Source organism: Papio anubis, chromosome 17 (assembly GCF_008728515.1).
Source record: "Papio anubis isolate 15944 chromosome 17, Panubis1.0, whole genome shotgun sequence".
In the NCBI taxonomy this organism is placed as follows: Eukaryota; Metazoa; Chordata; class Mammalia; order Primates; family Cercopithecidae; genus Papio; species Papio anubis.
This window is the reverse complement of record NC_044992.1, coordinates 481,687-496,329: the sequence shown is the minus strand read 5'-3', so window position 1 is coordinate 496,329 and position 14,643 is coordinate 481,687. Positions and strand designations below refer to the sequence as shown.

The window sequence follows — 14,643 nt, the reverse complement described above, 5'->3', positions numbered from 1 at the left end:
GGGGCTCAGAAAGCCTGAGGTCCAGCGCCGCCTGCAGCCCCCTCTCCACCTGCACCAGGAGGCCGACTGCGGAGGCTGCGGCTTCTGCCTCTCGGCCGTGGATCTCTCCGGAGACACCATCCGGAGACTCAGTGGCTGTGCTGTTGTTCTCAACGTGTCATTATTTAAAAGGATCGGGGCCGGGCGCGGTGGCTCAGGCCTGTAACCCCAGCACTTGGAGAGGCTGAGGCAGGCGGATAACTTGACGTCAGGAGTTCGAGACCAGCCTGACCAACATGGTGAAACCCCGTCTCTACTAAAAGTATAAAATTAGCCGGGCGTGGTGGTGCACGTCTGTAGTCCCAGCTATGCAGGAGGCCGAGGCAGGAGAATCGCTTGAACCCGGGAGGCGGAGCTTGCAGTGAGCCGAGATCAGGCCACTGCACTCCAGCCTGGGTGACAGAGCAGGACTCTGTCTCAAAAAAATAATAATAAAAATAAAAACAAGTTATCGGGACAGGCGTCTAAACTTGAATGAATTGTAATATATTTCATTCGTGCAAGCACCAATCACATGGATGAGGACAGTAATTTCAGTATCATTGGCTTCTCTCCTTTAGGAACTTCCAGCTTTATTTTGCTTTGCTCTGTATCTTCCTCAGCTAACAAATGTAGGGGGTGGGAAATACAGTTCATTTATGTTACTACAAATGAAGAGGTGTGATGGGTCTCCTCAGATCACCGTCATGCAAAATGCTGACCAAAATGAAATGACAGGGAGGTTGGGTTACTAGCTCTTTAAAGCTCTAGAGTCTTACCAGTCTAGGACTTTTACAAAGTGGCAGATGATTTCTGTTAGATGCCAGTTAAATTACTTTAACATGGCAGTTAGTGATGCAGGAACTGGTGTAGAGTGAGCACTTGTTTTTTTCAATTTGGGTTCATTTGTTATGGAGTCTGAAGATGTTTCTCAGGTTTAAAAGACAGTTTTCCTTTAGCGATAGTATCGGTTATTAGGTTGTGACCATTTGGAATGAATGTAGCCTCTAACATCTTCCTATATGTGGTTAAGAAAAGGGACTTAGCCAACAGGAAGGTGGCAGACAGCCTCAGGAAAAGCCTCAAACTTCATCCACTTAGGGCAACATCTCTAACTCCCAGATTCACTGCTGACATACTCAGAGAAAGGAGAAAGCCACCTCAGTTTGGTCCCAAGTTACCTGACAAATGCATTGCTCTCCGTATTTTCACATTTGCTTGTGGACAAAACCAGCTACCTGTGAACTCTCCATTCTCTCCAGGAAAACGACCCTATGAAGTCCACTGTCTCTTTCTTAAGCATTTATCACAGTGCCCTCCAGCGCCAGCGTTTCCAGAGACAGGTGGTTGCAAGTCCTCACTGCCTTCCCTCCTTAAAGGGAGCAGCACCTTGGCACTGAGTATGCTCACACTTTGAAGTGGTGGGAACCAGTCTCCCCCCACACAAGAAGTTGTTTGTACAGCTTGTAAGGCATCTTTATGAATTGAAAACAAAACAACACGTGTTTCATGTATAGAAAATAGCAAGTAAAGGCCGGGCGCGGTGGCTGACGCCTGTAATCCAGCACTTTGGGAGGCCAAGGCGGGCGGATCACGAGGTTAGGAGATCGAGACCATCCTGGCTAACACAGCGAAACCCCATCTCTACTAAAAATACAAAAAATTAGCCGGGCGTAGTGGCGGGCACCTGTAACCCCAGCTACTCGGGAGGCTGAGGCAGGAGAATCGCTGAACCCGGCAGGCAAAGGTGGCAGTGAGCCGAGATCCGGCCACTGCACTCCAGCCTGGGTGACAGAGCGAGACTCCGTCTCAAAAAAAAAAAAAAAGAAAATGGCAAGTAAAATCAGTTTCAACACTCTGTTCAGTGAAGTCACCAGAATGTTTACACTGAATCACCATAAAGCTAACAAGCGTCAACATGAACCTCAGCTTTTCCAGCGATCAAACCCCCTGTGGGCAAATGATAAAGCCAAACGCAAACCACAAGTCTGGTTTTTACACAAACTTCTGCTCATCCTTCAAAAGTCTGGAATCGGCTGTTTCCTTCTCTCAGGAGGTTTCCAGGTCTGCCTTTGCGTTTGGGTCACGGGCCTGTTGTTTTCTTATTTGGATGTTTCTCCACCAGACTGTCAGGTCCTAGAAACAAGGACTGTGTCTTTCCATTTTGTACCCCCAGTCGGAGGCTGGCACATTCTGAGGGTGCAGTAGGTGTTTCATACTGTCCGAAGCTCATGCCTGTTGAGTACTTACTGTTTCTAGGTCCTGTATCAGACATTTTGTGTACCTTGTCTCATTAAATCCTCACAACAAATGTTATTCTGTGTGTGTGTGTGTGTGTGTGTGTGTGTGTGTGTATGTATCAGCAAAATGAGACTCAGACCAGAGCAATTTAAAAATTGCCCCAGGTCACACTGCTGGTGGCGAGCTGGGATTTGAACTCGGTAGTTTCTGCCTTTAGTTCCATGTGCCGAATGACTATACTGCCTTGGAGCCTGATAAGTGAGGAGGGAATAATAATTTCTCACAATGTAGTTTCTGATGAATACGGTTCCTAATTATTTACTCATAAATATAAATGTGTATGGTGAATTTATGGGCTCTGATGCTGCCATGAGCACTGTTGTATGTTTATATGTAACTTTACAAATGTTCAAAGCACTTTCACGTGTATTATCTCACCTGGGTCTCAAAATAACCCAGTGAGGTTGGCTAAACTTATTTCCATGTTACCCGTGAAGAAAGCGACGTGCAGGATGGGCCGCTGACTTGCCACCCTGTGAAGTGACAAGGCTCAGGTTAGAACCTGGGGCTGGATTCGTGTTCCAGGGTGGTTTTCACTACTCCATGCTGCGGCCCTGGGGTTTCACGAGTTTGTCATTACGCTGCTTGTGTGGGTTTCCAGAGTGAAGTTTGGGCTACTTAATGGCAACATAAAACTCACTTACCAAATTTAGACTGTCACCCTCTTGAACAGAGAATTTATAAAGCTCCCCATTCTGAAGGGCTACGGGGGGATTTTGTCCGCCTTGAAAGCATGTGGGCCTGCCTTTCCGTCTGCTGTCCCCCATTCCTCTGGACTCCACTCGCTATCATTAGGGAATAGGACACAGGGACTCTCCCCATATCTGCTTCTTGGTTTTTTCAGCCTTAAATGGAAAATACCATATTTACTTGTAAAATACTTTACGAGTTCTCAGGTGAATGCCATTAAGATATGTGATGTGTGGCCGGGCGCGGTGGCTCAAGCCTGTAATCCCAGCACTTTGGGAGGCCGAGACGGGCGGATCACGAGGTCAGGAGATCAAGACCATCCTGGCTAACCCAGTGAAACCCCGTCTCTACTAAACAATACAAAAAACTAGCCGGGCGTGGTGTCGGGCGCCTGTAGTCCCAGCTACTCAGGAGGCTGAGGCAGGAGAATGGCGTGAACCCGGGAGGCGGAGCTTGCAGTGAGCTGAGATCCGGCCACTGCACTCTAGCCTGGGTGACACAGCGAGACTCTGTCTCAAAAAAAAAAAAAAAAAAAGTTCTGTGATGTGTGGGCAACTACCCTTGATCAAGGACCTTTTCCTTCTGTCTCGAAAAATCATGGACATGAAAAAGAAGTGAGATCACACGTGAGATACCTCCACATAGTGAGTACCAGAACCCAAAGGGAACTTAGGGGTCTCTGTCCACTCATCCACTTCAAAAATCCGAACACAGGCTGGGCACAGTGGCTCACAGCGGTAATCCCAGCACCCTGAGATCCGTCCAAGGCGGGAGGATCACTTGAGCTCAGGAGTTGGAGACCAGCCTGGACAACATGGCAAAACTCTGTCTCTCCAAAAAAAAAAAAAAAAGCCGGATGGGGAGGAACCCACCCCAGTAACTATAGTCCCAGTTACGCAGGAGGCCAAGATGGGAGGATTGCTTGAGCCTGGGAGGCAGAGGTTTCAGTGATCTCAGATTGTGCCACTGCACTGCAGTCTTGGCGACAGAACAAGAACCTCTCTCAAATAAATAAATACATAAATACCCTCACAGAGAAAATGGACATCTCTTCTGAAATAAAAGTTACTTTGTTTAGAACCATACTTCATTTCCGCATTAGGGACCATTGAAGCAGAGACAGAGCAGGAGGGACAGAAGGAGAAATGAAGAAATAGGAAGAGATATAGAAAGATACAGTACACGGGGTGGGCACGGTGGCTCCTGCCTATTATCCCAGCACTTTAGGAGGCTAAGGTAGGAGGATCACTTGAGCCCAGGAGTTGGAGACCAGCCTGGGCAACGTGGCAAAACAAAAAAATACACAAATTAGCCGGGTGTGGTGGCGCAGGGCTGTAGTCCCAGCTACTCGGGAGGCTGAAGTGGGAAGACTGCTTGAGCCCAGGAGGTTGAGGCTGCAGTGAGCCATAATCACAGCACTATACTTCAGCCTGGGCCACAGAGTGAGATCCTGTCTCAACACACACACACACACACACACACACAACCCCAGTATACACTCTTCGATACAGGAAGATAGACACAGAGATGAAGATCCAAAGATTGGCACAACGGAACACGAGGAAAAGGTCAGACGTGGAAAGGCAGGAAGGAAGGAGGCGTCCGAAGAGGAGAGCAGCAGCCTTCTGCAGGACTTCATTCCCTGTAGCAACAAACACGGCAACAAAAGCCACACACATCTGAAGAAATACGGTACAGAGAATGAGGTGACTTGCTCTTAGGGCTTGGAATGTGGCCGGAAAGAAGTCAATCGCCCTGCTCTTAATTTCTCCTTCATTTTGTTTGCCTGATCAGTTTAGCCCTGCGCTGATATGTGTATGTGCGTTTCTCTAGCAGACCACATGCGCCCGGTGGTAGGGGCTGTCTGCCTGGGAGGCAGCCATGGCATAGCGCGCTGGATCAGAGAACCTGAGTTCCAGTCCACGCTCCACCACCCAGAAGCTGTGGGACCCGGTGAAGACACTTTGCCTCCTTCCCCAGTAAAATGGGGGTTCCTCCCCCTACCCTCCAGGATGGCTGCGAGAATTAAATGAGATCACGTTTTCAAAATGTTAAACTGTGTGCTCGGCACAGGCAAGGGATTCTTGTTCTTTGTACTGGATCCCCAAGGCATAGCTCCCTGCTGTTAAACTTCTCAACAAGCACCTACTGGATTACAGATTCCCAGGCTGGCCTTAGCCAGACTCCAGACAGCACCTTCCTTGGTTTTATCTTAGATTCTTTGCAAGACCAAACTATGAGGCCAAGAAGCATAGCCGCACCCCAGACACGTGGTTTCTACAAACAGCGACTGCAGCTGCATGCTACAGGGGAAACTTTGCTCTGATTCCTGTCGGTAAAAACCATAATTTACACAAGGAACAGATGATGGAGTGCTGCTTTTATCTATTGCTTTGTATTTTTCAAACTACTTTCACATACACGTTTCTTTTGCTATAAAATGCAAAATATGGCTTGTTTGCAGATAGTCACACCTATCTAAAAGCAAACATTTCTAAACTCAGGTTTAAAAAATATTTAAGGGCCTGGCACAGTGGCTCACTCCTGTAAATCCAGCACCTTAGGAGGCCAAGGTGGGCAGACTGCTTGAGGCCAGGAGTTCCAGACCAGCCTGGGCAAAATGGTGAAATCCCATCTCTACAAAGAAAAAAAGAGAGAGAGAGCTGGGTGTGATGATTCGTGCCTGTAGCCCCAGGCACTTGGGAGGCTGAGGTGGGAGATCACCTCAGGTTGAGCCTGCAGTGAGCTGTGACTGTGCCAGTGCACTCCATCCTGAGTGGCTGACTGAGACACTGTCTCAAAACACAAAGGCGGGAGTGTGTGCCTCACTCTGTTGCCCAGGCTGGTCTCAAACTCCTGGCCTCAAGCGATCCTCCCACCTTGCCTCCTCAAGTGCTGAGACTGCAGGCATAAGCCACCACGCTGGGCTTCAGACCTACTAAATTTTGTCTGTGGCAAGCATGTCATACTCATGAGGAAAAGAAGGACAAGGAAAACCACAGAAACGATTAGCTTTCTATCTGTAAAAAATAAAGTTAGAAGTGAAGTCGTGTTCCCCACAGTTCATGCCTACCTAGAACCTCAGAATGTGACCTTATTTGGAAAAGGGCTCTTTGAAGATATGATTAAGGTAAGGATTGAGATGGGACCATACTGGATTAGAGTGGCCCCTAAATCCAATTAGAAGAAGATGCACGGACACACAGAGCAGAAAGCGACTTGAGGGTGGAGTGAGAGACTGGAACAGTGAGTCCACAAGCCAAGGACTGCTGTCAGCCCCTGAAGCTGAGAGACAGGCATGGGAGGGTTTTTCCCTCAGAGCCTCCAATGAGAAACCGGTCCTTGAGCGTGTTGATTTCAGACCTCTGCCTACAGAACCCTGAGGAAAAGCCTGTTGTCGTAAGCAACCCAGCCTGTGGCCACTTGTTAAGACGGCCCTGGGAAACCGATACACAAAAGTAAATTCAGGTATATCAAGGGCTAACCATTACAAACGTACTTAAAGAAAATTTTGAAAAATATTTTATAAATCATAGACTAGAGAAAGTTTTCCCAAACAAGGCATAAAACCCAGATGTCATATAGAGAAGGACTGACTGATTTGTAAACATTAAAACACATACACACACACACACACACACTAGTACATCCGAAACCACTATTGGCCAGGCACAGTGTCTCATGCCTGTATTTCCAGCACTTTGAGAGGCCGAGGTGGGTGGATCGCTTGAGCCCAAGGGTTCGAAACCAACTTGGGCAACATGGCAAAACCCCATCTCTCAAAAAAAAAAAAAAAAAAAAAAGGAAAAAAGCCGAGTATGGTGGCCCATGCCTGTGGTCCCGGCTACTTGGGAGGCTGAGGTGGGAGGATCACTTGAGCTGGGAGGTGGAGGTTGCAGTGAGCCATGATCATCCCACAGAGTGAGACCTGGTCTCAAACAAAACAAGATTGTACATCAAAAAGCACGACTAAAAGACAAGCCGGGCGTGGCGGCATGCCTGTAGGCACAGCTACTTGGGCGGATTGCTGGAGCCCAGGAGCTCAAGGCTGCAGTGAGGCTCCGCTGCACTCTAGTCTGGGTGACAGTACCACAACGAAAACGTTGAAGACAAGTAACAGAACGTGTTTGTAGCATATAGCAGGGTAAGGGTTAGTATCCAGAATAGTCAGAGATCCTACAGATTATTAAGAAAAGTAAATGATCCAAAAGAATTTTTTAATTTTTTAAATGATACAAACTGGAAACACACAGAAGAAATATAAAAAGGCCAATTGAAAACTTTATAAGTAGGGCGGGCACAACGCCTGTAATCCCAGTGCTTCGGGAGGTGAGGTGCGAGGATCACTTGAGACCAGGAATTCGAGACCAGCCTGGGCAGTGTAACAAGACCCTCTACAAAAACATTTAAAAATTATCCAGGTGTGGTAGCGTGTGCCCGCATCCCAGTTACACGGGAATCAGAGGTGGGAGCATCCCTTGAGCCCAGGAGTCTGAGGCTTCAGTGAGCCATGATCCTGCCACTGCACTCCAGCCTGGGTGACAGAGCGAGACCCTATCTCTCAAAATCACACACACACTGTCTCTCAAAATAACACACACACACACACAACTTTATAAGTGAATACTGAAAAGACTGAAAATGTCCAGCGTGCCTAAGTAGACAAGGACTTAAGCACTTTTTTTATAGTGCTGGTAGAATTAAAATAATATAGTATTAGGCCAGGCACAGTGGCTCACGCCTGTAATCCTAGCACTTTGGGATACAAAAATTAGCAGCGTGGTGGCGGGTGCTTGTAATCCCAGCTACTTGGGAGGCTGAGGCAGGAGAATCGCTTGAAATCATAGGTGGCGGTTACAGTGAGCTGAGACTGTGCCACTGCACTCCAGACTGGGCAACAGAACGAGACTCTGTCTCAAAAAACCTAATATATATATTATATATTAAAAATACATATATTATAAATATATATTATAGATTATATAAGTTATAATTATATAAATTATAAAATATATAAATTATAAATATATATTGTATGATTAAAAATCTATAATATATATTATAAATATATATTATAGATTAAAAATCTATAATATATATTATAGATTAAAAAACTAATATATATACATAGTATTGTTTATAATAGCAAAAAATTAGAAACAGCCCAAATATTTAGGAATAGAATAAATAAGGCCAGATGCGGTGGCTCACGCCTGTAATCCCAGCACTTTGGGAGGCCAAGGCGGGCGGATCACCTGAGGTCAGGAGTTCAAGACCAGCCTGGCCAACATGGCGAAACCCCAACTCTACTAAAAATACAAAAATTAGCCAGGTGTGATGGTGCATGCCTGTAATCCCAGCTACTCAGGAGGCAGGAGAATTGCTTGAACCTGGGAGGTGGAGGTTGCAGTGAGCTGAGATAGTGCCATTGCACTCCAGTCTGGGTGACAGAGTGAGACTCTGTCCCAAAAAATAAAAATTTAAAAAAAGGAGTAGAATAAGTAATTTACAGTATCTTCCAACTATGGAACACTCTGTAGCCATTAAAAGGAGAGAGATAGCCGGACATGGTGGTGTGCACCTGTAGTCCCAGCTACTTAGGAGCCCAGGGGATCAAGGCTGCAGTGAGCTATGATTGTACCACTGCACTCCAGTCTCGATGACTAAGTGAGACCCTGCATTAAAAAAAAGATAATACCACGTAGATGGCGACAGGTTGAGACGACACGGGGAACTCGCCTCTACTAAGAACAGCTGGGGCACCGGCGAGAAGCGCCAGGTCTCCAGCACTGGAGGAATTGAGATGCGAAAGCATCCGCCATATTCCAGCTCATGACAGCATTCGGCCTCAAAAAAAAAAAAAAAAAAAAAAAAAAAAGAGGAGAAACAAACCAACATATAGAGAAGCCTCCTGAGTGGCTGGGATTACAGGCATGTGCCAATTTCTCACACCAGGTTGGTCAGGCTGGTCTCAAACTCCTGATGTCAGGTGATCCACTCCGCCTCAGCCTCCCAAGGTGCTGGGATTACAGGCACCCACCATCATGCCCGCTGACTTTTTGAGACGGAGTCTCTGTCACCCAGCTGGAGTGCAGTGGCCGGATCTCAGCTCACTGCAAGCTCCGCCCGGGGTTCACGCCATTCTTCGCCTCAGCCTCCCGAAAGTAGCTGGGGACTACAGGCGCCTGCCACCTCACCGCTAGTTTTTTGTATTTTTAGTAGTAGAGACGAGAGGTTTCACCGTGTTAGCCAGGATGGTCTCGATCTCCTGACCTCGTGATCCACCCGCCTCCGCCTCCCAAAGTGCTGGGATTACAGGCTTGGAGCCACCGCGCCCGGCCCGGCTGATTTTTTGTAGTTTTAGTAGAGATGGGGTTTCACTGTTTTGTCCAGGATGGTCTCGAACTCCTGACCTCAGGTGATCTGCCCGCCTCAGCCTCCCAAAGTGCTGGGATTACAGGTGTGAGCCACTGTGTCCGACCAGAAGCTTAAATATATTTTAGAGACAAGATCTTGCTTTGTCACCCAGGCTAGAGTGCACGGACATGATCATGGGCCACTGCAGCCTCGAATTCCTGGGCTCAAGGGATCCTCATCTCAGCTTCCCAAGCAGCCAGGAGTACAGATGTGTCCACCACATCCGGGTGTGTGTGTGTGTGTTTGTTTTGGTAGAGAGGAGGTTTCCCTCTGTCTCCCAGGCTAGTCTTGAACTTCTGGGTTCAAGTGCTCCTCTCACCTCGGCCTCCCAATAAGCCATCACACCTGGCCTCTTGATCAACATTATGTTTAGGAAATGCAAACTTTCTTCTTCTTTTTTTTTAATTTTAATTTTTATTTTTTTATTTTTGAGACGGGAGTCTTGTTTGTCAGCCTAGGTTGGGTGCAATGGCCGGATCTCAGCTCACTGCAAGCCCGCCTCCGGTTCACGCCATTCTCCTGCCTCAGCCTCCCGAGTAGCTGGGACGGCAAGCCTGCCACCACCGGCTAGTTTTTTGTATTTTAGTAGAGACGGGTTTACCATGTTAGCCAGGATGGTCTTGATCTCCTGACCTCGTGATCCACCCGCCTCGGCCTCCCAAAGTGCTGGGATTACAGGCTTGAGCCACCGCCCGCCTCTTCTGAGATGGAGTTTTCACTCTGTTGCCCAGGCTGGAGTGGCGCACTGCTTCACTAACCTCCGCCCAGGTTCAAGTGATTCTCCTGCCTCAGCCTCCGGGAGGTTGGAACTACAGGCTCACCACCAATGCCTGCCAATTTTTGTATTTTTTCTTTTCTTTTTTTTTTTTTAGTAGAGACAGGGTTTCACCATGGATGGCCTTGAACTCCTGACCTCATGATCCGCCCGCCTCAGCCTTCCAAAGTGTTGGGATTACAGGTGTGAGCCACTGCGCCCGGCCCCAGGAAATATAAACTTTCTACTGATTTCCTAAAGGAAAGCTAAAATAATGTTAGCTGAGCAAAATATTCTGGGCTGGTGAAGGGAAAATTTAATTTACATATCAGTGATTGTCAAATTACAGTGATGAAGATCATACCTCTTGTCAAAATACTGTGTGTGGGAGGTTTGTTCACAACATTCTTAGGTTTAGCAGAGAGAAGCATGGGCTAAAAAAAAAAAAAAAAAAAAAGGATAAAAAATATGAAACAGCCAGGCACAGTGGCTCACAGCTGTAATCCCAGCACTTTGGGAGGCCGAGGCAGGCAGATCACGAGACCATCCTGGCTAACATGGTGAAACCCCGTCTCTACTAAAAATTCAAAAATTAAGAAAAAAAAAAATTCAAAAATTTAGCCGGGTGTGGTGGCAGGCGCCTGTAGTCCCAGCTACTCAGGAGGCTGAGGCAGGAGAATGGCGTGAACCCGGGAGGCGGAGCTTGCAGTGAGCCACGATTGTGCCACTGCACTCCAGCCTGGGCGACAGAGCGAGACTCTATCTCAAAAAAAATATATATATATATATATGTGTGTGTGTGTGTGTGTGTGTATATATGTATATATATTCCATGAAACACCGTTCATTAAAACTGCATGCAAAATGCTAAGTGAATTTGTATTTTTCCAGGGAAAGGATCTGTGTAGAGTCCTTCAGCTCCTCCCAGGGGTCCAGACTCAAAACAGATTAAGAACTACTGTTGTACATGAGGAAGGAGCATGGCAGCTGAAGATCCAGCTCTGGGAATGCAGGAAGAAGTGGAGTCGAAAAAACAGGTTATGGAAGATGCTTAAGGGTTTTAGATACGATAAATTAATGTCAGCTACATTATAATGATTGTAGTAGTTAATGTCAGTTTTGTAAAAAGTGTTTTTATAGTTGTTGGCATATATAAAACTTGCACAAGAGGGTTTATTAATTTGGCCTATATAATTATTACTTCCTTGAGTAAGGGAAAGGATTACTTTAATATGAACCCAATGTAGCCAATGGAAAAGGTGTTCATTTTAAAAGCCTTTAGGAGATAGCATATGTAAATGGCCGTGGGAACAGGGGAGCTGCTGAAACTAGCTGGAAATCATGACCGGCTTAGCAAGAATGGGCATGCAGAGAACCAGAGAACCAACCCGAACAAAACTGGTGTCCAGGATACAGGGAGGGTTCAGAACCATCTGAATAGCAATCAAGAACAAATGCCAGGCTTCAGGAGATTCAGAAAATTCAGGAATAAAGGACAGCAAAAGAACCAGTCATCATGAAAAGCCATGTACTAGAACAGTCCATAAAGCAGCACCAAGAGAACATTTTGAGCCGATTTCAAGTGAAAATTAAACCCTATTCCTCCACTACGAGTTGGCCTGGGGCCTTGTGCCACCCCGAGTGATGATAGGATCTAAAGGTGATTGCTTGGGAAGCCTAGGGGGCATTTTGGAAATGTGGGAGGTATTGTTGCTTCTGTCGAGGTTGAGGAAAGGTGCTATGTGACTGGCATTTAGTGGGCATGGGCCAGGTGATTCAGACATCCTGCAGTTCTTTTTTCACAAGCAGTTTCACAAAAGGCTCAGCTATTTTGGGGAAGGTCTTTACAGAGGGGGAAGCTTATGTGGAGAGACACTGTCTTGATCTCATGAAAGAACATACTTTGCACAGTGTCTACTCAATAAATGACAGTGCAGCTACCTCTGCACTCTGACAACAAAACTGGTTGCAAATGTAACAGGATATTTGAGATTCCTTTTAACAGAGTTATTAACACTACATTGGCAGACACATGAAATTTAGAGATCTCCCTGAATGTCATTCATGAAGGCTGTTTTAAAATTCCTCACTATTTCCGGACAGTATACATAAAGCACTTTTGGCAAGGTGAGACACGTTATGAAAGCTCCTCATGTGAGCTTATGTTATGTTTCCATCTTACTCTGACATTTCCTCAGGGGTGCCACACAACCCTCACAGCCTACTGTATACCCCTCTCCAACCTCTCCATCTCCTCACAGCCTACTGTATACTCCCATCCTCCCCCATCTCCCTCACAGCCTACTGGATACTCCCATCCTCCCCAACCCCCTCACAGCCTACTGGATACTCCCTTCCAATCCATCCTCCATCTCCCTCACAGCCTACTGTATACTCCCATCCTCCCCCCAGCTCCCCGATGAAGCTGATGATGCGTGATTTCGTGGACGGATCTTTCGATTTATGAAGTTGATGATTTCGATCTTTACTTCCTTTAGTTTATTCTTCAATTATCTTCCATTCTCTTTAGTTTATTGAGCCGGACGATTCTTCCTTTACAGTTTATTGAGCATTTCCGCCGACCGATCTTCGATCTTTATAGTTTATTGATGATCTTTCCTTAGTTTTATTATTTATTATTGATATTTCTGCTGATCGACTTCGATTTATGAGCGATATTTCCTGATTTTATTCTTTTTATTACGCCGATCGACCGATTTATTTGACTTTGTTTTTATTTTTATTCGACTTTTGCTTTATTGCCGACGACTCTTTAGCCGATATGCCGACCGATTCGACTTTAGTTTATTGAGCGATTCCCTTTGCTCTTTAGCGATGATTTTTCGATCGATCTCGATCTTTATAGTTTATTGATTTCGATCTTTATCTCTTTATATTTACGCCGACCGATCTGATTTCCGGATCTCTTTGTTTATTTTTGTTTTTTTACAGTTTATTGCCGGACGATCTCTCTTTATTTATTTTCCGACTTTTTGCTTACATTCTGATCTTTCCTTTGTTTTTGTTTATTACGCCGACGATCTTCGATCTTTATTATTTTATTCTTTGTTTTTACGATGATTTCCGCCGACCGACGCCGACTTTGTTTATTTTGATTTGATCTCGAGCCTTTATGATGATGCGCCGATCTTCGACTTTCTTTATGCCGAACGATCTTTCGATCTTTTATTTTTGCCGAACGACCGATTCTTTACGACAGATACGATCTCGACTTTTATTACATTTCTGCCGACCGACGTCGACTCTTTATTTATTTTGCCGGTCTATCCATTCTCTTTCAGTTTATTGATCCTTTCCTTTAATCTCTTTTATGTTTATTGAGCATTTCCTTTCGACGATCTCTTCGACTTCTTTTAGTTTATCCGATCTTTATGCCGACATTTGCCGACGATCTTCGACGAGCGATACGATCTTTATTTATTACGCCGACGATCTTCGACTTCTTTATTTATTATTTACCGAACGATCTTTCCATCTTCTTCTTTATTTACTTTGGTATTTCCGTGATCTTTTATGCCGAGACGCCGAACCGATCTTTATTTATTTCCGATCTTCCTTTGTTTCTTTGTTTACGAACGATTCCTTCTGATTCTCTTTTATTGACATTCGAACGCGATCTCTTTGTTGATGCCGACCGATCTTTTTTCTGATCGATCTTTCTCTGACTTCGATTTTTCTGACTTTTGTTTTTGTTTTGCCGATCGACTTTTGATTTCCTGATGTTTGTTTGATTTTGGTCGATCGATCTTCGACTTCTTTACGCCGACGATCTTTCGACTTCTTTGCATTTTCGTCGATCTTCGATCTTCTTTATGCCGCGACCTCTTTATATTACGCATTTGCCGACGATCTTCTTTATAGTTTATTGCCGAACGACCTTCGACTTTATGTTTATTGGTTTTCCGGATCTCGACCCTTTACGAACGATCTCTTCCATCTTCTCTTTATTTATTTATCTTTATCTTTATAGCGATTGCCCTTTCTGTCTGAACGCTTTTAAGCGATATGATTTCGACTTTTTGCCGGATCGATTCTTTGAGAGCTGATGATGCCGAACGATCCGATCTTTTTATTTCCGACGCCTCGGACCTTTATTTATTGCCGAACGATCTTCTTTGTTTATTCATCTTCATTTTTAAGCGATGATTTTTCGGTTCCTTCCATTTTTATTTTACGCCTGCTGATCTCGGTTTTTATAAGCGATTTTGCCGACCGACTTTATTTCCGGTTCCTTTTTTGCTTTTTTACCGAACGATCTTTGTTTATTCTCCGCCTTTAATTTTTTATAGTTTATTGCCGAACCGATCTTCGACTTTATTTATTTCCGATCTCTTTGTTTTGATTTCGAACGATCTCTTTGTTTATTTCGACGCGACCCTTTACGATGATTTGACCCGATCTTCGATCTTTCGGTTTTACGCCGGATCTTCGATCTTCTGAGA

General features: G+C 45.4%; 1 protein-coding gene across 1 annotated transcript in view; it reads left to right on the top strand.

Moving 5' to 3' along the window:
• Nucleotides 1–11,071: 11,071 nt before the first annotated feature.
• Nucleotides 11,072–14,643, top strand: part of VPS53 (VPS53 subunit of GARP complex) — a 175,328-nt gene continuing 171,756 nt past the window's right edge. Inside the window, exon 1 of the mRNA XM_031657228.1 lies at nt 11,072–11,217. Coding sequence (XP_031513088.1) covers nt 11,161–11,217 — 57 coding nt within the window. The 5' untranslated portion in view covers nt 11,072–11,160. The remainder of the gene's footprint in view (nt 11,218–14,643) is intronic.